The sequence below is a fragment of the Onychostoma macrolepis genome, chromosome 06 (assembly GCF_012432095.1).
Source record: "Onychostoma macrolepis isolate SWU-2019 chromosome 06, ASM1243209v1, whole genome shotgun sequence".
In the NCBI taxonomy this organism is placed as follows: Eukaryota; Metazoa; Chordata; class Actinopteri; order Cypriniformes; family Cyprinidae; genus Onychostoma; species Onychostoma macrolepis.
This window is the reverse complement of record NC_081160.1, coordinates 6,965,121-6,990,984: the sequence shown is the minus strand read 5'-3', so window position 1 is coordinate 6,990,984 and position 25,864 is coordinate 6,965,121. Positions and strand designations below refer to the sequence as shown.

General features: G+C 36.2%; 1 protein-coding gene across 4 annotated transcripts in view; it reads left to right on the top strand.

The window, feature by feature from the left end:
* Window positions 1–20,655, top strand: part of tmeff2b (transmembrane protein with EGF-like and two follistatin-like domains 2b) — a 59,415-nt gene extending 38,760 nt beyond the window's left edge. For 2 of the 4 annotated variants that reach the window (XM_058779161.1, XM_058779164.1), the window contains exons 6-9: window positions 5,533–5,681; window positions 10,902–11,025; window positions 11,608–11,766; window positions 19,993–20,654. In XM_058779161.1, the coding sequence (XP_058635144.1) occupies window positions 5,533–5,681; window positions 10,902–11,025; window positions 11,608–11,766; window positions 19,993–20,089 (529 nt within the window). In that variant the 3' untranslated portion in view covers window positions 20,090–20,654. Of the gene's footprint in view, window positions 1–5,532; window positions 5,682–10,901; window positions 11,026–11,607; window positions 11,767–19,992 lie in introns of all 4 variants that reach the window. The other 2 variants (XM_058779162.1, XM_058779163.1) reach the window with 2 other exon arrangements.
* The last annotated feature ends 5,209 nt before the right edge of the window (window positions 20,656–25,864 follow it).

Genomic DNA, 25,864 nt, shown 5'->3' with positions numbered 1-25,864 from the left:
CTGGATTTTTTAATAAATGCTTTTTTTTTCTTTCTTTTTTTTTCTAACAAATGATCAGTGAAAGGAGGTGCTTAAAGGAATAGTTCACCAAACAATGAAAATAGCATTACATCACTTGTTCACCAATAGATCCTCTGAAGTGAAAGGGTGCCTTCAGAATGAGAGTCCGAACAGTTAATAAGAAGTTTTTATTTTAGCAAACCTGTCATCAAATTTTAAAAAATGTCTATCGTTTACACTAAAACCCTGATTTGCAATAAACAACAACAAACCATTCAAATTAAATATATATATATATATATATATATATATATATATATATAGCTTACTGATATTCCCCATAAATGAAAGAAATGTGCTTGATCATTGCTGTCTAAATTATGACATCACTTTTTATTCTAGATAAATCTGATGTAAGATATCTAACATATCTAATAGTTCTCACTACAAAAGCATGGGATATGTGCCACTAATGGTTTAGAAATGTCATGGAAAGTGCCAGGAGCTACAAAACCATTAAGCTAAAAAAAAAAAAGTACCGTATTGTCCCGAATATAAGACGACCCCTATTATAAGACGACCCCCCTTTTTCCAGATGTACCTTTTGGAAAAAGGCTTTTTGAAAACCAAATCTTGTTTTTGTTTTCTCTCTCTCTCTCTCTCTGTACAACTCTTTTTTCTTAAATTATTTTCAAATTGCATATTTTTCCTATTTTAATTTTTGTTTTGAAAGTATGGTAAATAATACTGGTAAAATGCACCAACAATGACATTCACGATCATGCTGCTGTAAGCTTTTCTTTTTCTTTTGTTTTCACTCGCGATCTTTACAACACACATCACATTACATATTTCATGGCACACTCGTTTTATGCGTTTTTGGCGCCACCTGTTGTTGTGGGTGTATTACTGACATGTCAAATTCTAGACCCTGAATATAAGACGAACGCATTTTTTCAGATGTATTTCCAAGGAAAAAACATCGTCTTATATTCGGGTCAATACGGTATATACTTTTTGACTCCAGTTTAACCCCTTTATCATCACAGACCAAAGATAATGTCATTTAGCAGCACTACAAAATGATCTGTGCCACACCTGCCAATTACATGTCAGAACAGCGCTCCGTTTTTCACCGTGAAATCAGAGGGTTATTCTTCTGCAGTCACACCTCTGCCTCATTCTGCTGATTACTCTGAAAGATGTGTTCTGCTTCTTCTGTTTCAGGTACACAATGTGTAGAGAAAGTGCATGCTTCTTTGTTTTCTTTTTTTTTTTTGAGTTCACTTAAAAAGCCCTGTGTTAAATAAATGTTTTAATGTACTCACAAGATACTCAAAAATATTAGAAAAAAAATAAATAGTACCAAAAGTCTGGGGTAAGATTTTTTTAAATAATTACTTTTATTTAGTATGCATTAAATTAATCAAAAGTGAGAGTAAATACTTTTAGATTGTTAGAAAAATATATATTTTAAATAAATGTTCTATTCATCAAAGAATCCTGAAATGATTTCTGATGGATTACACTGTAGTAAAATTCAGCTCTGCCATCAAAGAAATAAATTCAAATTTGAAAATATATTTAAATAGAAAACAGTTATTTTAAATTATAATAATATTACTGTTTTTATTGTATTTTTAATCAAATAAATGCAGCCTTACTGAACATAAGCAGAATACACATATATATATATATATATATATATATATATATATATATATAACATATATATATATATATATATATATAGTCTTACATATTTAGGCTATTTAATAAGGGTCAGAGAGAAAACCTTATAAAACAAAATAATAATAACTTATAAGCAGACTTAATCATGGAAAAGGCTACAAATGTGTAGAATATGGCCTGTTAAAAGATGTTTGTGTGTGACATTCGCTGTAGGTTTTGTGGTTCAATATGCAGGGAATCTTTAAACCAAATATAGCTGCTCCAATTCCACAAGATTAAGTATATCTTTGAGAGTCATGAAATCCCTACTGATCCTTTCTAAGTTGCTTTCATCAATTATATTTTTGGAAAGCTGTGAAAAATGAGAAAATATAGTTTCCATCAGCCACAGCGAACACTACAGTGAGTGTGCTAGATTGATTTGCAGAGTTGAAATTCCAGACGTTATAGAACTCCTCTCTCTCTTTCTTTACCTTTCTTCCCCTTGGAATCTATTTGTATGTGCGTGTTGTATCTGATAACCAATTAGCAGCTACATCTGCGAGCATTGATGCGGCCAGTCCTATAGAATAGAATCCAGCTCAAACTAACAGTAATCTATTCATACCCTCTAATCACATTTACTTCAGCTCAGTGAGAATGCAATGAATCTGCTGTTTTCATGCTATAAGAATCACATTTTGCGTGCATGCCTGCATGTGCGTGTTTTTGTGTCACATGGATGTGTGAAAACACGATAAGTGTGGATAAATAGAGTCAGACATAGTTCATGTTGCTTTGTCTCGTGTATGTCTTGCTGAATGCTGCCAGGTCTGGTCTGTTATCCTCTGGGCATATATGGAGGGATTAGAAATATTACAGCGGGGTTTTATAAATCAATACCAGACTCAGAGATGAAGTGCTCACCAGTAAATATATTAGACAGATGAGATGCAGCAAATATATCTGGTCTAAAAGCGTTCTCTCTTTCTCTCTCTAAGAATTTGTAAATGTACCTGTATGGCAATTACTGTATGGTCCTAGTTAGACACTTTCCAATGCCAGACAACACTTTCATCTTATGAACTATATGACTATGTATGAAGTTCTTTGATATTCAATGTTGTGAGTACAAACAGTGGGTTACAAAAGCCTGAAACCAAATCTGGGATCCTCATAACCAAGTTTACAACTGAAAATAAAAAAGTATACATGTAGGGAAAAACTTTTTTTAAATGTCACCAAAGAAATATCTTGACATAAAATGTCACACAAATATATATATGTTCATGTTCCTATATATTTCAATATTTTCAGATTAATGTTTTAATTAGATTTATTTATTTAATGTAATTTTAATTTGAAAGTTTTAGTGTTTTTTAATTTTGCTTAATTTATTTCAGTTTTAGTACTTTGTATATATAAATGTGTGTGTATATATATATATAATATTTTATTTCAGTTAGTTGCCAAGGAAGCATTTCTAATTTTTTTAAATGTTATTTAAGTTTTTCATCTAATATTAAGGCCTAAGGTCTAACGACTATTTTCAAATATTTTGTTTTTGTTAGCATCTTAATATTAATATTCAATTTATATTAATATTATAACATTTGGGATTTTTTTTTTTAACAGAACAAAACATAATGATTCCTTATCTAATAATATGTATTTAATACTTCCAAATGATTCATTCTGAGAAATTTACACTATAGTGGTCACCATGCAAAAGAGGTTTAAATTACAAAAATGCTAAATAGTTACATTTCCACTAGTGGAGACTTATTGACTGCAAACATATCCATAAAGATGCATAGAGCCATACAAATTGGCAAACTCAATTTTGGTAAAAAAAAAAATTATATATTTAATCTGACTCCACACAGGCAAACAGATGGCAATATCGAAGCTCATCCAGATAGATAAATATCTCAGACTGCAAGTACAAGAGAGGGAGAGACGATGCTCATTCTGCCAGGATAGAGTCAGTCTCCAGTAATGGGGTGCCTGGCAGAAGTGTGTGTTTGGATAAATAAATGAACAGATAAACTGTAAGTGCAATGCAAAATAGACTGAAAGATACGGTTGATGAAATAACGTTTGAAGGAATGAAGAGTGTGTGCATCTATTCATCAGTGCTTATCTCTACTCTTATAGGAACATCAAGAATGGTGATGAAATTCTGACAAAATTTCCACAAAATTGGTTCATTTGAACAGTTCGTTTCGATGAACTGATTCACCTTTCTTTTTTTTTTGCCATCACATAATTACACGATCACATGGTCTCTAATATCCCGTCATTTTATCTATTAATAAGGTGGTTTAAAGCAGTGTTTCCCAGTTCAGTTTGTTGCAGCCATATTTAACAACCATATTTATTAAAACCTATTTGTGTGTTGATGAAACTGTCATGCAAGCATACTATTTTTTTATTTATTATTTTTTATGCTCTGCTATTGAATTTTAATTATTTCTCAGTTAATAAGAGCAAAACAATGTGAACAAATCATCTTCTAACCTGTTTTGTGAATTGGTTTAGATGATTCATGGCAAACATCTGACACAAAAGAACAAATTATTGCATGGCTAAACAGGAAAAAAATGCATGCGCAACTGCCTAAATAGCCAAAACAACAGCAAAATATGTTGTTAAATGACAGTCTGTTGTCTCACAGTTACTTGTTTTTCTCAACATTGCTGCTTTTGCTTTGCTACAGCAGTTGTTCTGGACATGCTGCTTGAATAAAACTAGATTTTAAAATGTGGAGGAGAATCACACTGTTCGAACAGTAATAAACCTCCTGCTGCTGAAACTGAATGTGTCATTTTACTTGAAACGTTGTGTTTCAAATCATCAATGAGATGCTGGAGGTTCAGCATCTGTGTCTCCAAAGCTACATATTTCTTTGTTGGAAGTGGAAAGTCCAACACTAATCAAAGTCCAAAGTGTTAACAGACTCCGTATTTCTCTTTTTTGAAAGTTTCAGAAACAAATTATTATTACTGAACTTAAATATGTTTGTTAATTCCTTTAATAGTTGGCATTTAATTTGCTGTGATTTGTTTAAATGGCTTTTTCTTCTTATTGTGCATAATTATTTATGGGCATTTTTTCAACGCTGGGCACTTTGGGCCCTGTGGACTTCTGGAAATTAAAGTCCTTCATTAAACGTCCAACAGTGGATATACTATACATGCATTAACTGATCCCTAATGAACAAATGTCATCACATCTCATATTTCATACCAATTTTGCACACTGCCATTGTAACCAAGTACACTAACTTTAATAAAAACAACAAAATTGTTGATTGTGGCGGAAGGGATGAGTTTAAAAATGTAAATAAATCATTTTCATACAATACGTATTAAAATGGTTTATTTACCTATTTGTTTAGATCATTATAGTTTAAAAATGAATGTCATGATGGATTTTCTTATTTTAAGATGAAGTCAAAAACAAAAATTGAAATAAAAAACATTTAAGTGAAAACAGAAAAATAAAAACGAATTAAAAATATAATATATATATATATATATATATATATATATATATATATATATGTATATATATATATATATATATATATATATATATATATATATATATATATATATATATATATATATATATATATATATTAGTATCTCATGATACTCAAATAACACTGGTCTGGGACAAGACTACAATAAAGTTTACACAAAAAAATGTATGTGAATCATGTACACTCTTATATGGAATTTATTGCCTGACCCTTCTTTCTATGAGCAAAGCCCAGACATGAATCTCCATCTAGTTTGAACACTAAAGTTTACTCCGCTATGAAAATTTACTCTCTCTCTCTTTCTCACTCTGCAGGTGTGTGTGCAACATTGATTGCTCCCACATCAGTTTTAATCCAGTCTGTGCATCTGACGGCCGTTCCTATGACAACCCCTGCCAGGTGAAAGAGGTGTCGTGTCAGAAGCAGGAGAGGATTGAGGTCAAATACCTCGGACATTGTAAGGGTCAGTCTCAACTCTCAATTTATTTATCACAAATGTATTGACCTCTGCTCCAGCCTGAGAGTCTAATCACATTCATTCTGCTCACGATCTGAGGAGGTTATGAGGAAGGTTCACCCTCACACAAATCTCTCTCTCTCTCTCTCTCTCTCACACACACACACACACACACACAAAGGCTTACTATTGTAACGTGTCTGCCCCGTCTGAAGTCCCCGTTGCCCTTATTTGGTTTAGTTCCGTTCCTTGTTAGTTAATTATCTGTCATTGTCCCCACCTGGGTTTGATTATGTTGTTTGCTCTTTTGTTCTCTCTCCTTTAAATATCCTCAGTTCTCCCTTTGTGTTTGTCCGTTATTAATGTTAAGTTGAGTTTAAAATAAATGGGAAAAAGTGTGTTGAAGCCGTTTCGTTCTCCCGTCTTTCTTTTATGTTCATTCCGCTTACGCCACAACCACAACCCGTAACAGAATAACGGACCGAAAACAGAATGGAATTCGTGGAAGCTGTCGCCGCCCTAGTCCTCCTGGATCTCCCATTCTATAAATTCACCTGGGAGTTTTGTGAGCTCGCCGCGACAACTACGTTGGCTGACTCCACCATCATCGAGATGTTCCGGCTCGGGGAGAGGCCATTCTTCGGTGTCTGGGAAGTGTCCAGCTCTCCTGTGCCTCCGCTAGTTCCGTCCAGCTCCGCGCTTCCAGAGCGCCACCCAGTGCCTGCGCCACGAAGGCGCCTCCCTAGCTCCGCACTGCCCGAGCGCATCCAAGAGCCCGCGCTTCAAGAGCGGCCCCCTGTGCCTACGCCGCGAAGGCGCCTCCCTAGCTCCGCTCTGTCCGAGCGCATCCAAGAGTCCACGCTTCAAGAGCACCCTCAAGAGTCTCCGCTGGTTCCGTCCAGCTCCGCGCTTCCAGAGCGCCCCTAGTGTCTGCGCTGCCAGAGCGCCCTCAAGAGTCTCCACTGGTTCCGTCCAGGTCCTCGCTTCCAGAGCGACCCCAAGAGTCCGCGCTAAGATTGAAAGCCCCTAATTTCACCCTTAAAATTTTTTGGGGGGGGCTATTCCCCGGTGAATCCTGCTCCGTCTTGGGCGCCCAAACTCCCGGATCCGCCATGGTCGTCCAAGCCTCCTGCTCCGTCCTGGGCGCCCAAGCTCCCTGCTCCTCCTAGGCCTCCCAAGCTCCCTGCTCCGCCATGGCCTTCGGAGTCCCCTGACCCGCCATGGTCACTAAGAGTCTCCTGTTCCGCCCTGGATGCCTCCTTAGTATCCCAGTCCTGCACCGGCATCCAGGGCGCCCACCCCCACTCCCCGGTTGTACTGTTACGGCGCGGGACGCGCCTACCGGGAGGGGGAGGTACTGTAACGTGTCTGCCCCGTCTGAAGTCCCCGTTGTCCTTATTTGGTTTAGTTCCGTTCCTTGTTAGTTAATTATCTGTCATTGTCCCCACCTGAGTTTGATTACGTTGTTTGCTCTTTTGTTCTCTCTCCTTTAAATATCCTCAGTTCTCCCTTTGTGTTTGTCCGTTATTAATGTTAAGTTGAGTTTAAAATAAATGGGAAAAAGTGTGTTGAAGCCGTTTCGTTCTCCCGTCTTTCTTTTATGTTCATTCCGCTTACGCCACAACCACACGCCCGTGACAACTATGTTTTGCTGATGGTTTTTAATAAGTGTAACTATAGTCAACTGAATAGTGCAACATAAATGTTAGTAGATTCAAATAATTTTTGACAATTTGACCCAGCCCAGCCCCAATCATAGTCATAAATTAAACTCCTGATCATAATTTTTGTATCTAATGTTTTTGTCCCCTTCCATCCAAACCCTCACACCAGTTTTTGATGCATTTTTAGCTCAATTCAAAATAAATGAAGAAATCTAAAATAGCTTTTATTTGAAGAGACGTATGTTTATTGAGAAAGGACACATTCAAATGATAAAAAGTGGCGGTATTACATTGTTACCAAAACAAAAATCATTCTTTCAATCATTCTTTTAAACTTTCTATTTATGAATGAATCCTGAAAAAAAAAAAAAAAAAACATTCTTTCCACAAAATTATTGAGCAGAACAACTGTTTTTAGCATTGATAATTATAAGAAATGTTTCTTGAGGACCAAATCTGCATATTAGGAGGATGCTATGGATCATGTGACACTGAAGACTGGAGTAATGATGCTGAAATTTCAGCTTTGCCCTCACAGGAATAAATTATATTTTAAAATATATTAAAATAGGAAACAGTTATTTTAAATTGTAATAATATTTCACAATATTACTGTTTTTATTTTTGACCAAATAAATGCAGCCTTGGTGAGCATAAGAGACTTCTTTCATGAACAATAAAAATCATTTGAACAGTATATAGTACGTTAAATTTTTTATTTATTTATTTTTTTCACATTCACTAAAAGTGTTAATTGCATTAAATAAAACGGCACCAAACATAAATGTTAACAGCTCTAAAAACAAAGTGTCGCTCCTTTCCTGTGATAAACAGAGCAGTGAGAAGGAGCATATCGAGTCTCTGGAGAACTAGCCTGCTTTATGTGTCCTCAACAGGCCACCATATCCTGATACCTCCCAGTGTGTGTGACAGTTTGACTGAGTGCTGTGACCTGCTTCACAGACAGTGTCAGGAGAGAGTTTAAAAGTGAGAGAGATAGCGAAGAAAAGAAAGAAAGATTGTGATTAATTGAGTAAACAGAGGACGGTGTGGTGTCACTGTTGTAGCATTGATCCCTCCATTGACTTAACATGGATACCCTTCAAATGCGCTCTTACATACACACACACACACTTTCTCCTCACCGTTTAGAGACGAAACGCTGCACTCTGTCCTAAATAGTATTTTAAAGGGCTAGTTCATCGAAAAATTAAGATTCTGTCATCATTTACTCACCCTCATTGTGCAAAGTCCATATAATTTTAGAACGGTCTGTGAGGAACAGACAGAAATTGAAGACCACAGCTCTCAAATTTCATTCGCATTCACATATAGAGTCCTGCAGGAATGAGTCCTAAAACCTGGAAACAAGTTAGCATTTTTGAACTTCCCAAAAGTCCCAAAATCAATGTTTTTTGTTTAAATGCCTGAAATATGGTGGGTAAAAGAAGCTCAAGATATTTTCACGTTTTATTTTACAACATGGTTATTTTACGTGTCTTGAAAAAGACAGCAAATTTTATTTTATAATGTTCCTGAGGTGCACTTATAATCTCAGAGTTTTTTTTTTTTCTTCATTAAAAAAAATCGTCATAAATTTAGATACAAATGGTCATTTTCTACCCTGAATTTAGCCTCTGATTTGAACAGTCCATTGGAAGTAAAGAATAAGAGACACGTTGAGCAGTGTAAACTGTGTCATTGATTATGATTAGGAGTTTTGGCAAAAATTCTGAAATCAAATCACTTTGAGCACTTTCTGTATATAAAATAATCACAATATAGATAACAGATGGTTTACTAACTGCTAACAACAGTGTGAAGTTGATCGTTAATCACTGGCTTGATTCACTTATGCATAAACAACAGTAAACCTTTTGTGAACAACTCTACATGAGCCCTTACATATTACACTGATTACAGGTCATGATAGTCATGAAATGCAGTTTCAGATTAGGGCTGTCACTAACGAATATTTTGTCAATTGAGTAATCTTTTGATTATTCTAACGATTAGTCGAGTAATCAATTTTTTTTTTTTTTTTATAAAAATAGGCCTAAGCAAACAATGTACTTTAAAATCATTTGAAATACATATATAGCAATGATGCAATAATAATTGTTTCATGTAAAATATCAAAAGCAAGTAAGTAATCATATTTAATGTATAATTCTTAATGTACATTATGTATTATATCAAATGCCTACAGAGGGCCTCAACAGCCTGACGACTGTTTTTTACACTTTACATCTAATCAATGTTTAATATTGACTAAACAACATTTAATTCAAATGTCCAATTAATCTTTAATTTCTTCTTCTTTATAATAGAAATGCTGGACATCAAAACATATAAACTCAGAGCAAGGGTTTAAACTTTTATTGTGAAGTCACGATAAACAGTTAGCATATTTACAAAGATAACGATATATTTTCCTGAGTTAGTGTAGATTTATAAATCCTAGATTTATAAATCCTTATAAATCTGATAGATTTAACTCTACAAGCAACTCAGACTTACAGCATATGCAGAGATGGAGTTTGAGACGGTCCGTGCATGGAAATGATAAGTATTTGTGTGGAGCAGCATTTACTGTGAACAGAGCCGCTCTCAGATGCACATAACCTACACGCATATAAATAAAGCACATATTAAACCCACAGCGCATATATTTATTTAACTGAATCGCAGCCTTTGTGAAATCACAATAGCACTATGCTTTATTAGGATGGTTTTATTATTTTGCGCAGCCTTAGAAAACGGTCTAATAATGGTTTTCATGGATTCTTGTGTGTGGAACGCGGTCTAAATGCCTTCGGGGATTTTTTATAATGAGTACTCAAATTTAATCAAGGAATCGTGATTTTTATTTTTTGTTTCTCAAGGTTACTTTATAAAGTTTGCAAAGCAAACTTGTACCAAAAAAGGTCTTTACCTAACAGCAGTGTAACGCTTATGATTGACGGAGAGAGGCATGACTTGTTCAGAACAAATCCTGAGTACATACGACGATGATGCATGTTACGGACATGTCGAGGGTAAAATGTGATGTCACAATTCTCCAGATTTAAAATCCTGCCATTTTAGAAGGGTAGAAAAGAATAATTGATATGTTAAACTGGGGCAGTATGTTTTTATTGCAGAGTAACCTCTTAAATGTGTAAATATCAAGAACATTTTGAGTCTCTCATTTTATGACCCTTTGAAGCAAAGCTTTTTTTTTTTCTCAAAAGCATAATCTAATGTGTTGCTTCGACAAGAGCGAGTCGTTATTAAAATATAATTTGAGCATGTCACTTGCCAAGTTGGCTGATAGACTGCAAACAAATACCTGCATTTGGCTGGTGGTGGGTGTTAATTTGCCACCATGCAAACCACTTGTGATGTTTGCAGTGGTTCTGTGGATTTTTTATTTTTTTTTCTACGTGAGGACGCTTTATACACTATTTTACACCACTTTCACGATTTCATCACAAACTGACCCTTCACAACAACTAACCTGACAACATAAACCTGTTTGTGGAATTACAGTCTCTCTCTCTCTTGTTTGGGGTGTGTTTAGAGGAGAAAGACAAGGTGAGCGAGGTACCGTGGGGTCTTTACATCCCGTGTCCGGAGCGTTACAAGAACTACTGTGTCCATGGAGAGTGCGAGTATCCTAGCAACCTCTCGCCCCCCACCTGCAGGTAACCGCACCACACAACACGGACAACATATCAAACTCTTCCTTCTCCCTCACCCACGTGCCCACAGACTCTTTAAAGGACAGTGTGAGATTGATTTTGGAGAAGCGCTGAGAAGTCAAAAGCAGGGGAGAGAACAAGAAATGAGAGAAGATGAGAAAAAGTGTGAAGGAAAGAGAAAAAGAGAAGAGAAATTGTGTGTGTGCCTCCCCCTGAAAGATGACTCATTCCTACCAGCTGTGCATGTATGTGTGTGTGTGTCAGCTGGCAGGTGTCCCTTTAACCGCCTCCTCTGAGAGGTCGAGGCTCTAATTAAACAAGACTATGTTTTTCCCAGTGTGCACCAGCTCCCCGCTGCACACTCACTCCCACACACACACACTTCCACTGCTTTTTTGCACCTATAAACACTGAATGCCTAGTAATTATCCACAAATAGTGACATCAACATCCTACTGCCATGTGATTATGCACACTGCCCTCTATCATCACCTGCTGAAAGTAGTTATTGATTATGGTCTCCCCGTCTTTTCTTTGCTTTAAACTCTAACATTGTTTTATCTCGTCTGTGTGTGTGTTTTTCAGTTGTCATTCAGGCTTCATTGGGCCGCAGTGTGACAGGAAGGACGATAACGTGATGTACGTGGTACCTGGTTCGGGAAAACTGCGGTACGCTCTGATCGCATCCATCATTGGGGCTCTGCAAGTGGCCATTATCTGCCTCGTAGTGCTTTGCATCACACGGTGAGCTTAAACACACAAATCACACAGATATGTTAATTAAACACACAGAACTTCACACATGCACAGTCACACGTTTCTGATGACAATCACTTTGCAGCTGGAAATGAAATCCAAAAGTTACAGGAATAAGTCAGGAATGTTGGAGCTAAATGAACAGACAGTGTTTAAACAGGAGTCTATCCACATATGCATAGTTTTTTCAGTATGAAACTGAAGCTGTAAAATTGTATTTTTATTTGTTATTTCACAAGAGTATTAATCAGTAGATAAGTATTAATCAGTATTAAACAGCACAGAGATTTCAAGTTGACAGGAATCATGGCAGAACATATGGAAGCCCAAAAAGGACATATTGTTATATTTTCCTTGTTTTTGTGATCCTCATAAAATAGGTTTTTAAGTTTCTTTCTTTTCTTTTCTTTTTGTTTTGTGTGAAAACTAACAAATAAACTGAATTATATTTAAAAATGTATTACCTATTCAATATGTTTTTTTATTTTAATTATTTTTTTAATTAAATTAATTTTTTGATGTACTGTTAATTTCTTTACTTTGTCATAAAACTTTAACTCTTTATCAAATTATTTTAGAGGTTGTACTAAACTTTTATCTTTTTGACATGGATAGCCATATTTATTATTTATCATTGTATAGAACCAAACTGCCTGAACATTCTAGTTAACTCTGCTCTTTATTTTTCATAGAAAAAATAACACTATACACACATTCAAAAGTTTGAGTCAGCTTGTTTTATTTTTTATTTATTTGTTTGTTTGTAAGAAATGTACACTTTTTCGTCTTTAAAGATGTTGATCATAATTGATAGTAAAGACATTTCTAACATTACAGAAGGTTTCTATTTACTGTGAAATACTGTTCTTTTTAACTTTCTATCCATTAAAGAATCCTAAAATTTTTAAAAATGTTTTCCACAAAAATATTAAAGCAGCTGTTTTTTTAACATTAATAATATATGTTTTTTTTTTTTTGAGCACCAATTCAGCATATTAGAATTATTTCTGAAGTACCATGTGACACTGAAGACTGGAGGTGATGCTGAAAATTCAGCTTGGCATCACAGGAATAAATTAAATTGTATCTTTTGAATGGTATGGTCATATTTCAGTTATTTTGGACAAACTATCCCCTTTTTATTATACATAATATACAGTTACTACAAAAGTGTCTTGACACTTAAGTGAAAACATCCTTATTTGCATTAATAATTTTAAGTGAGACTTTAAGTGTCCAAGTATTTTTTGATGTGACTATGAACTGTGTTTATACAGAAACACACACACATGTAGAGCTGCAGTCACAGCTTTGCTGATTATAATGGAATGGGAGTGTTCGAGTATTGTCGCATTGCACAGTTCCTCTGTATAATTGATTCAAAATTCAACAGTTTTTTGTTTTTCCTGTGCCTGAGAAGGGCAGTGTGATTTCCACGATTGTCTGATGCACGAAGCAGCAAATTAATTCAGTAACACTTCTCAGCTAAATATGAAGCCTACATACATAAATATTATGGCATGCAGTTGCAGGCACGCAAGTTTATAAATGAAATTTCTGTAAATCAGAACAACTCTGATTGCAATATCCAGAGAACTAACTATCAATTATGAATAACCATCATATAATGAAACCTGACCTGCACGCATGCATAGTCATGAAGTAAAAGGTGTTTCAGAAGTGCACGGTGTTCACCGCAGTGCCCTCCTTCACCTTACAGCCTGCAACCGGTTTCTATAGCAACACACTTTCTAACTGCAGCAGTGACTTAGGAACGTCTTTCTCTTATCTGTCTCCTCTTGCTTTCTCCCCCTTTAATTTTCTCAAGTCCTGTCTTTCACCGTCTCGCACCCTCGCTCTCCTCTGTCTGTCGGCGTCTTTCGCTCTCTGTCTTTCCGTCGAGCTAATCAAAGATGCTCAGACTGAAGCACATGTTTAATCAAACACACTCCTGCAAGGGCGCAGAGCCGGCGTAGTGATTAGGTGATTGTAATGATTCTCTGACGCCGCATTGCATGCAGAGTGTAAGAGCTATAGGGAGGTAGCAAAAGTAATGGTTGAGAGAGTGAAAATACAAAGAGCGAGGAAAGAAAATCAAGCTCTCTCTGATGAGTGATCATTCAGACTCTTTGACCTTTTAAAAGTTTACGACGCTCAGTATGGCTCGTCTGTTTTTCCTCCGCGCTCCACCTGTAAGCAGGCTTTCTGAGGGCTCTAATGTGTTACGATTGTTTTGATTGTTGCTTTGTCCCGTAACGAGGCTCCCAGGGACACGCGGGCCGGTGGAATGGACCATGTTGTCGTAATGGCTCTGTTGCCCTCAGTGTTTGTTCCCAAGGGGGAAATTGCCACCACACTTTTGTATAATCAGCACAAATGGGCTTCGACTACAATCCATTTAATATAACTCTCCAAAAGTAGCCCTGTAGGATTCTAAAGGAGAGGGTTTATTGATTAAAGACGGTGAAAGATTTGCCAAAGAGACACAACAATGCAGCAAAAATGTTTTGCAGAGATTTAACGTCCAGCGTTTTTAGAATAACTTTCACCATTGTAGTTTCAGAGGGTGTACAACTGGGCTAAATGGACATCAAAAGTGGGAGGGTGCTACAACTGTCGTAATATCATTAGGAAGAACAAACCCTTAGTAAAAGAATGAAACAAAACAAAAAGTGGCGCAATTTGGTCTGCCAGTCATATGTGCAAAAAAGACGGACTGAATGAAAAAGACGGAATGTGTGCTTATTTCCTTCCACTGTAGGAAATTGAAGCCAAAATGTGACCCTGGACCACAAAACTAGTCATAAGTAGCACGGGTATATTTGTAGCAATAGCCAACAATATTGTATGTCAAAATTATTGATTTTTCTTTTATGCCAAAAATCATTAGGATATTAAGTAAAGATCATGTTCCATAAAGATATTTTGTAAATTTCCTACCGTAAATATATCAAAACTTAAATATTGTCCTATCCTAACAAACCAAACATCAATGGAAAGCTTATTTATTTAGCTTTCAGGATTATAAATCTCAGTTTCAAATTTTGCACTGATGCCGTCATTTGGAGCCAAAGTCTGTGCAGTAGTATCAAAGTCCCACCAAACTCCCGCAGAGCCAATCACAAGCTCACAATCATGAGCCACAACCCATTATTATAGTGTCAAATAACTAAAACCAAACAGTTAAACTTTATTTTGATAGTCCACGTTCTACTAACTATAAGTAACTTTGTAACTACATGTCAACTACATGTTAGTCTCGCGTGGCCAGACCTTCAGACTGACGGCTGAAGGTCTGGAATAGATGGCAGCTTTCATTGGCCAAGGCCCGCCCATGATGCCGTTTGACCGACATGTCAAACAACCAATCACAGTTCATTTCGTTCAGTGTCACGTTTCGGGGCGTGGAAATGTCAGCATCTTTGTTTCCAGGCAGAACGCGACACACGTCTCCCGGAAATCCTGTATAATTCAACCAATCCAACGACAACTTCAAAACTCCTGAAGTGTTTCCACTTTTGTGTGCCATATGCATTAGACGTTTAGCCAACGGTCCGTGGGCGTGACGTCTGAGGCTGAGACTAACTACATGTCAACTAATTCTCATTAATTTGCAACTACATATCTACTAACTCTCAGAGTAGACTGTTAGGGTAGGTTTAGGGTTAGTAGAATAAGTTGACATATACTTGCAAAGTTTCTCATAGTCAGTATGTTGTATGTTGTGGACCCATCAAAATAAAGTGTTAGAAGATATTAAGCAGACAGTCTACTAATGCTCTAATGACTGCTAGTTGACATGTACTTGCAAAGTTACTTATTGTTAGTAGAATGTCTAAAGTGGACTATCGAAATAAAGTGTTACCAACCAAACTTATTCGAAAAATGAACACTTGGACATACAACGTGACAATGACATTCGTTATACTTTCCTTTTATAAAAAGGTATGCACCTTCCATTTAAATGTTTGCAGTTAGTGTGATTTAAAACAGCTGCAATCATAATGACATAATACAGGTGCATCTCAATAAATTATAATGTCATGGAAAATTCATTTATTTCAGTAATTCAACTCAAATTGTGAAACTCGTGTATTAAATAAATTCAATGCACACAGACTGAAGTAGTTTAAGTCTTTGGTTCTTTTAATTGTGATGATTTTGGCTCACATTTAACAAAAACCCACCAATTCTCAACAAATTAGAATATGGTGACATGCCAATCAGCTAATCAACTCAAAACACCTGCAAAGGTTTCCTGAGCCTTCAAAATGGTCTCTCAGTTTGGTTCACTAGGCTACACAATCATGGGGAAGACTGCTGATCTGACAGTTGTCCAGAAGACAATCATTGACACCCTTCACAAGGAGGGTAAGCCACAAACATTAATTGCCAAAGAAGCTGGCTGTTCACAGAGTGCTGTATCCAAGCATGTTAACAGAAAGTTGAGTGGCAGGAAAAAGTGTGGAAGAAAAAGATGCACAACCAACCGAGAGAACCGCAGCCTTATGAGGATTGAGGACTGAGGCTGGGGTCAAGGCATCAAGAGCCACCACACACAGACGTGTCAAGGAATTTGGCTACAGTTGTCGTATTCCTCTTGTTAAGCCACTCCTGAACCACAGACAACGTCAGAGGCGTCTTACCTGGGCTAAGAAGAAGAAGAACTGGACTGTTGCCCAGTGGTCCAAAGTCCTCTTTTCAGATGAGAGCAAGTTTTGTATTTCATTTGGGAACCAAGGTCCTAGAGTCTGGAGGAAGGGTGGAGAAGCTCGTAGCCCAAGTTGCTTGAAGTCCAGTGTTAAGTTTCCACAGTCTGTGATGATTTGGGGTGCAATGTCATCTGCTGGTGTTGGTCCATTGTGTTTTTTGAAAACCAAAGTCACTGCACCCGTTTACCAAGAAATTTTGGAGCACTTCATGCTTCCTTCTACTGACCAGCTTTTTAAAGATACAGATTTCATTTTCCAGCAGGATTTGGCACCTGCCCACACTGCCAAAAGCACCAAAAGTTGGTTAAATGACCATGGTGTTGGTGTGCTTGACTGGCCAGCAAACTCACCAGACCTGAACCCCACAGAGAATCTAAGGGGTATTGTCAAGAGGAAAATGAGAAACAAGAGACCAAAAAATGCAGATGAGCTGAAGGCCACTGTCAAAGAAACCTGGGCTTCCATACCACCTCAGCAGTGCCACAAACTGATCACCTCCATGCCACGCCGAATTGAGGCAGTAATTAAAGCAAAAGGAGCCCCTACCAAGTATTGAGTACATATACAGTAAATGAACATACTTTCCAGAAGGCCAACAATTCACTAAAAATGTTTTCTTATGAAAATCTTATGAAGTATTCTAATTTGTTGAGATTTGAGGGTTTTTGTTAAATGTGAGCCAAAATCATCACAATTAAAAGAACCAAAGACGTAAACTACTTCAGTCTGTGTGCATTATGAGATGCACCTGTATTTTTGGAATCACATTGCTGGAACTTTTGTTTTCCAGCTGATGAATGATAAAAACATTGACAGCCAATCAGAATCCAACAGTCTTTAAAGTGAGTATTTAAAGCTGAAAACTGCACTTATAATAAACAGAACATTATCGTCAAGTTAATCTAAAAAGGCCTTTATAATGTTACAAAAAATGTATTTCAAATAAATAACGTTCTTTTGAACTTTCTGTTTATCAAAGAATCCAGAAAAATGCATCACTGTTTCCAGAAAAAAAGAAGAAGAAAATATTAAGATGCACAACCAGCATAGAATGATTTCTGAAGGATCATGTGACAATGAAGACTGGAGTAATAAATGTTAAATTCAGCTTTGCCATCACAGGAATACATTACATTTTCAAATGTATTATTTTAGAAAACAGTTATTTTGAATTGCAATTATATTTGACATGCGAATCATAATAAATAGACCTATTTTACACAACTTTAAGAATTCTCCAATAAGTGTATTATATATATCACTGAAAAAAAGGATGAATCTCAGCTTGTAAATGGGCCATAAACTTTGACATTCCTTGCTCAATCAGTATTAAAGATATCAAGGTTATCTTTTCACAGAATGATCTTTAGATTATGTAGAATGATTTTATGTAAAAAAAACAAAATAAAAAAAAAACAGTGAATTACGAAGAAATGACTTTAGCTGGGTTTTTATAGACCAGCTAAAGGTCCCAGGGTCACTGCTTTCAGAAATCTTAACAACCTCAAACTTGATCTTTCAGCAAGAGAAACTAGTTCAGGCTGTCACGAGTGAGAAACAGCAAAAAAAGAAAAAGAGTTTTTAATAAAAAGTAATGCACAAAACTTGTGAATATTTATGCTTCATTTTCTTAATTCACCCGCCATTGGCTGTCATGGCAAAAAGTTCATTTGAGGCTGTGAATCGAATGCTTTAAGACTTGGTGATTAGTTTTCTCAAACCGTTCAGGCAGTGAGTTAAAGGTTCTCTTCACTGCGTAAAACTTGATGTTTGCGAGCAAGAAGATGGAACTAATTAAAACAGGAACAGCTTTGGTCTGGTCTGGAATCAGTGTCCCCCGCGTACCCTGCTGCCTCCGAGCCGATTTAAGAGCCAGGGGCGCACTCTGCCCTATGCAAAACATGACATTTAATAAAGCGACGAGGAAAATATAATAAAGATTCCCTGTGGTGGAAGGTTTCCCCTGCTAGGAAAGAGAGAGAAGCTGTTAATGAGACAATTTAAACCACAGCAAGTGCCTGTCTGTCGCTATCTGATCTCCATTCGTCTCTCTCCATCTCCCTCTTTCTGTGCATTTTATACATTATGATTAGAGCTGTCAGTTTAATGTATTAATGTAGTAAAATTAATTATATAAAAAACAACCTGTTAAAAATTGAACGCATTTAATCATGCCCACTGAACCCTATGTAAACGCTGTAATAAGGAACATAAATCAATAATATAATAAAAACAGTCCCGTGTGAAAGTCTGCCTCAGACAGATTGGCAAAATGCAATTGCAAAGTGGATCACTATTTAGACTGTAGGTCAGTGACAGGCTTTTTAATGATAGAAAAAAAAAAACATTGTATTGACTGCTAAAGTTTTGTAAATGTAAAACTTGGTAGGTGATTTGTTCCCTTAACCTGTATAGCCAATTAAAGTTGAACTTAAAGGTTGTCTTCACTGTGTAAAATCTGATGTTTGTAAGCAAGAAGATGGAACTAATTAAAACAGGAACAAATCTGGTCTGGTCATAAATCATTACCGTCTAATTCAATGTCAATGTCTAAAGTCAATACATTCCTGTCAGTAACTTTATAGTTTTAGGGGATTTTTCAGAAAATATTGATACATGTAGTTGTGATTTAATTTGATTGCATATTTTTTTTAATTGACAGCCCTAGTCTACAATCTATTTTATTTTATTTTTTTCGTTTAAGAATAAAAATAAAAGCTCCTGGTTTGCAGTGCTGGATTGTTAATATTCAATTATTATTATTATTATGTTGGTAATCAATTTACATTTTACACCTTAAAGCCTCTCTTCTCTTGACAACAGACAGTAATAATAATAATAATAAATTATTACTAAATAGAAATAAACAAAATAAGAAATATTACTTTTGCTAATTATTTTATTAATGATTTTTCCCCGGTTTCACAGACAAGGCTTAAGCCTAGTCCCAGACTAAAATGTAAGTCTGAGCTGTTTCAACTGAAAGAAACTTGCACTGATTGATCTTAAAATATATCAATGCCTTTGTTTTGTCTCAAGATGGACACCAGTAATGTTTTTGTCTAAGGCACGTTTATAAAAATGAGTTAAATGGCCTAACTGAACTATGGCCTAATCCTGGTTTAGACTAAGCCCTGTCTGTGCAACCAGGCCTTTATGTATTAAACCTTTAAGCATCTCCTTTGTTGACAACAGATGGTTATTATTATTATTATTATTATTAAATAAAAATGATATAATGTAATAAAGAATTACTACTACTATTGTGATATTGCCCTGTACAAAATAATTATATTACAATATACACACAATAGTAGTTTTACAATTTACACCTTCAGACATGAAATCATGTTGAGCAGCATTTACTGCAAACTGAGGCACTCTGAGACTGGATCATATGAGACTAAAACATATTGCGATTTCGGATTCATTTTAATGAATTGTGCAGCCCTATTAAATCAAAGAATGAGGAATATAAACTTCCTTCTTTGTGTGTTTCCAGAAGGTGTCCACGTGGGAATCGGATAGCACGGCAGAAACAAAACGTTCCACACTTCAACTCGGAAAACACCCTGCGGGCCTCCACCAGACTCATCTGACGAACCCTTAAACTTAGAGTGACATGTGCTAAAGACGGCAGAGAAAAAGGCCCCAGGGAATCGTGGGAGCACACACCCCTCCAGACAGGTGTTGCTGGGTGTGTGTAAGAACTGAGGCAGGACTCCTGGCAGTGTACAAACCTTACCGTCCCTGGATTCCCGTAGGACGCAAACAGGGGACAGCCTCACGGGACGGGCCTGCAGTGGTTTTTCCACCTGGCCTGCAGGCTGGAGTCAGACTCAGTGGGAAAGAGAACAGGCAGTCTGCTTCGGCAGAGCGTACAGCCAAAAACATCCCTTCCCTGGGGTTGCAACAGTCTGGAAAAGAGAAGTGCTTGTGGATGGATGGATGGATGATGGATGAATGACTGGAGAGGTGTGCCACATGTTGCCTTGTATTTGTTGTCAATGACACCATCGAAGAAATTAGCTCTCCAGGGCTCCCTTTGTAATGTATTATATATTTCCAATAGGTTAACATACTTGTGATGTTCTTTCTTTGTTTTTATTTGCTGTAATGTAAATAAATAATTTATATCATGTGAACTGATGCATCATTGTGTATGACTTTGACTTCCGCTGCAAAAAATCAGGTAACACTTTACAATAAGGTTTCATTAGTTCCTTACAGTCATGGCCAAAAATATTGGCACCCTTGGTAAATATGATCAAAGAAGGCTGTGAAAATTAATCTGCATTGTTAATAATTTTGATCTTTTATTAAAAAAAAATCACAAAAATGTAATCTTTCATTGGATAATAAGAATTTAAAATGGTGGGAAACATCATTATGAAATAAAAGTTTTTCTCTAATACTCTAATAATTTTTGAAACCTCCATTTGCCAGTTTAACAGCTCTAAATTATCTCCTATAATGCCTGATGAGGTTAGAGAACACCTGACAAGAGATCAGAGACCATTCCTTCATCCAGAATCACTCCAGACCCTTCAGATTCCCGGCTCCATGTCGGTGCTTCTCCTCTTCAGTTCACCCACTCATTTTCTATAGGGTTCAGGTCAGAGGACTGGAATGGCCAGCAGAAGCTTGGTTTTGTGCTCAGTGACCCATTTTTGTGTTGTTTTTGAGGTTTGTGTTTGTTGGTTGGAAGATCCAAACATGGCCCATTATAAGATTTCTAACAGAGTCAGTCTGTCTTATTTGTTGGTATTTGATAGAATCCATGATGCCATGTGTCTAAACAAGATGTCCAGGACCTCCAGCAGAAATATAGCCCCACAACATCAAAAATACAGCAGTATATTTCATTGTACACATGGGGTACTTTTTATCCCTGTGTTCACCAAACCCATCTTGAGTGTTTGCTGCTAAAAAGCTCATTTTTTAGTTTCATCTGACCATAGAAGCCAGTCCCATTTGAAGTTCCAGTTGTGTCTGATAACTGAATATGCTGGAGTTTGTTTTTGGATGAGCGAGGAGAATTTTTCTTGAAACCCTCCCAAACAGCATGTGGTGATGTAGGTGCTCTTTGACAATTTGTTTTTAAGGTTTTCTGACCCGAGACTCAACTATTTTCTGCAATTCTCCAGCTGTGGTCCTTGGAGAGTCTATCCACTCAAACTCTCCTTCTCACCGTGCATTAGGACGATATAGACACACGTCCTCCTTTTCACAGCCTTTTTTGATCATATTTACCAAGGGTGCCGATATTTTTGGCCATGACTGTACATTAGTTAACATAAACTATCCATAACTATATAATCAACTATACTTCTACAGCATTTATTATATATTCTTAGTCATTGTTAATCTCAACATTTATTAATATATTTTTAAAATCAAAAGTTTTATCCATTTGATATTATTTCATCTTTATTAACTATCATTAACAAAGATTAATAAATGCTGTAAAAATACATTGCTCATTGTCGGTTTGTGTTAATGCATTTAATAATGTTAACAAATTAAAATTATTGTAAAGTGTTACCAAAATTAATTTCCTTACTTGGTATTGTAGGGATTCACAATATATTGGTACCATATGGTTATCAATTGACATTAAAAAAATTCTTTTAGATTACCTTTGCCATCATCTAAAGGACACTTAAAGTTGATCTTTAAAACACTCAAATTTAATATTTAGTAAATCTCAAAATTAATATTCATTTTGATTCTGAACATTATTGCTAAATTGACTTTAGAATGATGGATAAAAATGAATGATTTCAGTTTTTAGTCTATATATATATATATATATATATAATGTATGTATACACACACACATATACAGTATATATGTTTTTCAAAAATGTCCTTAACTTTGCTACAGTGTTCCTCTCTGCAAATCTCCTTAATAACCTTCCAAGTTTGAAAGTCTTGTCACTTGTCAAAAATATCAATACTCTCACAGATTTAGAAGTACCCAGCACTCTGTTGATTAGCTTTAGGACTGAGATACATCCTTTCTCGTCACCTTGTTTCTCTTAGCACAATCTGACACGAGCAGGAAAGGAAAGTCTGTCTGTCTGCCTCCTTCGGCCCAAAGGGAGTTGTAGGCGGATGAAGCCCAGCAGCCGGTCGATGGCTGTGAGCCGCACCCATTACCCAGCAATCAATGCTGCCACAAGATCCGACAGCAGAGAGGCTGTCACAACCTCAGTCCGACTCTCTCCTACGCCTCTGAGCTGTCAAATACAATCACCGCCAACAAGTAGTGTGTGTGCGTGTGTATGTTGTACCGATACCAGTGCCCTCTGTGACCTGAGGTAACTTGTGGAACCAGATCCAACAGTCCTTGGGAGACAGAATGGCGAGTGTGTATGTGTGTGAGCAAGCTTAGTTATATAAAACTACAAATGATGCATGAAAAACAATGTTTTATGATTCTCATGTCTCTTGTTGCCATTATGATCAATGACCACACGATGGCAGTGCTGAATCAAGTGAATATCTCAAATGGATACTGTTCATGCCTTCATTCATAATGCGAAGACAGTAACGAGTCGTTCTGTGAAAGGGTGTCGCCTCCATGTTAAAAAGGTCATTTTTAAAGAACATTTCTGCAATTCTGTCAGACAAGAAATGTCTGCTATGCAATGTAGAAGTAATAAATTGCATTAAGTCATCCGAAGCTAAATTAACAAAAAAAAATATCAAGGAATTCAAGCTTGTGACGGGGGAATGTAATGAGGTGGAAAGATTTCATACCAAAATGGCGCTACTGTTATAGCCTTGTCATTGGCATTCAAAGACTTCAGTGTGACTTCTCTAGAAATATCAGGAGAAAAAAAAAATGTTTTTCATGTCTGTATTAAGTGATGAGCCTGTTTCAAAAATTCATAAAGACATCTGAGATTGCAAATGATGTAATTTCCTCTTCATAGTGACACTTTGTCATAGCAGACATTTGTTAGTACTATTTCCCTGCTAAAAAACAAAACAAAACAATAGAAGCCCAATAGATACCATCACAGAAATTCCAATGGTTTCCATTTAAAATACCATTAGCTTTTTCCAGTAAAACCATTACAAAATTCCCTTTTGTAGCGTGTTTTGGGCATTTTCCAATAGGATTTAACATCCCACCAATAGAATCCATCACATACCAGTAGACACCATTATAGTTTCCATTAAAACCAATACAATTCCCATTATATCCATTAAAACCATTACATTTTCTATTGTGTTTTGGGCAGGGTTCTATTGTTTTTTTCAGCAGGGTAATTATTAAGAAAATATAAATATCGTTTGAAATGTGTCGTCACAGCGCATTCTGGGAATTTAGGACATGGGAGCTACAGTAGAGACTGGCTAATAGTGGCGGTAGATTTATAGTCTATTATGGCTCGTTTCCACCGAGCGGTATGGGTCAGTAGGCTACAATACAGTATATGGTACGATTCGGGATGGAACACCCTGATTCAGCTTGCGTTTCCACCGCCAACAGTACCCTTACTTGATAGGCATGGTGTATAACGGAAAGTAGCGATCGACGATAAAGCTCGACAATAAGCACAACTCTGCCTCTTTTTGTTAAATGTCAGTTTTAATGAACAATAATAGCCATTATAAAAGTATAAGTACAAAGTATAAGAGGCTTATATAAGAGGAAATAAAGACAAATGTAAACAATTCAGTCAAACGTATGCTACAAAGTCAGCGCTGTACTGTAAAGTTCAAAATAAATATATAAAGTTAACCAGGAACAAATAATAGATTCATGAGGCCACGAATGCCTGTTAAATATACCCAAAACGAATTGTATCTCATGTTTATTCACTACAGAGACATCAGAGCCAGCGGCAAATGTCAGAAGGACTAGCCGAGCTAAGGCTGCTCTAGGCGGATACATGAGAACTGAGCGCCTGGTGATCACCTGGAGCTCCGAAATCAGCATAGCAAATTTTAAAATAGGCGCTGTCTTTATAAATAAACTGCAGATTTGAGTTTTAAACAATTACATTCTCACCTAAAAATCTCTTAAAACTACATTCCATGACACAAAAACAGTATTATTCTTAAATTATAGTGGATTTAGGCGTCCCCCATGACACTCAATGTGAGAAATACAGCAACTTCAGCAAGCGGAGTGATACAAATGGTGAAACGGTTCTGTTGGACTCTAATATTGCACTCTAATCAGCCAATCAGATTCGAGGACAAGAAAGAACTGTTGTATAAAGCTCATTACAATCACTCTGTGTTGTATAAAGCTCGTTATGATCACAGAGCACTCCTTTGATTCATTGTTCAGTTTCTCTTTAAGCAATTCTGTATTTTTTAGATTTAAGTCCAGTAAAACTTACTTGGTGTAGTGCTTCCACAATACAATGCATGGCATTACAAAGGACAATACAGTTATGTTATCCCATAATACTTTAACATTAAGAAATTAGGGCGATATGATATATGTTGATTAAATACATGATCAACAGGCTGAGATCCAGCTATAATTGTGTTTATTGTTTTATCTATCATATTAAAAACTGCAAAAGAAAAATCACTTTGCTCCTGTGTGTGGTACGATAGAAAGCGGCTGTATGATTTCTATGAGTGTGTATGTGTCGTGTCCTGGCCACACGACTGAGCGCTCGAATGAACACAAGGGATTCAAATATTAGTCCATTTATTTTAAAATGTTTAAAATAAAACATTTACATACTTTAAAAATGTAACGTAAATACAGTCGTTTTTTCCTTTGGTGATTTGTATTTGTTTTCATTGTACACTACTTAGTGTGTCTTAAAACATGGCGGCCACTACCCAGAATGCAATGTGCAATGACCTCTTCCCATTTTCAGCGTTGCGCTCATTGTCTTCTGTCTTCCATTTGTATTTCCACAGCCTGAAGGTAAGTTAAGAATTCAAAAGACATCTGTGCACTTGTTCCTCAGATGCTTAAGATCTAAATAGCTATAGCCTATGAACTAATGTATATAAAGAATACAGTAGGAAAAATTATTTTTAATACAATTTTAATATTTGTGCACAACATTTGAATGCATGTCATTTTTGCATTTAGAGAACTTAAATGATACTCCTTTACATCTTTTCATGTTAATGCACCAGTGCAGTTAACACACAACACAATTGTTGCACAAGCGATGTTGCACGAATCAATCAAACTTATTTTTTGTGAAAAGGTTTGCTTGAAAAGTGTACTTGTGCTATCTTTCTTTAAAATAAATATTTAAATATTTAATAATCTAATGCTATGATATTCAGACCATTTTAATTTAGTAAAACACTTTTTCAGGCTTTTATATTCTCATGAAAACACAAAAGAAAGACTGCCAAGAGCCTCAAATAATGAGCAA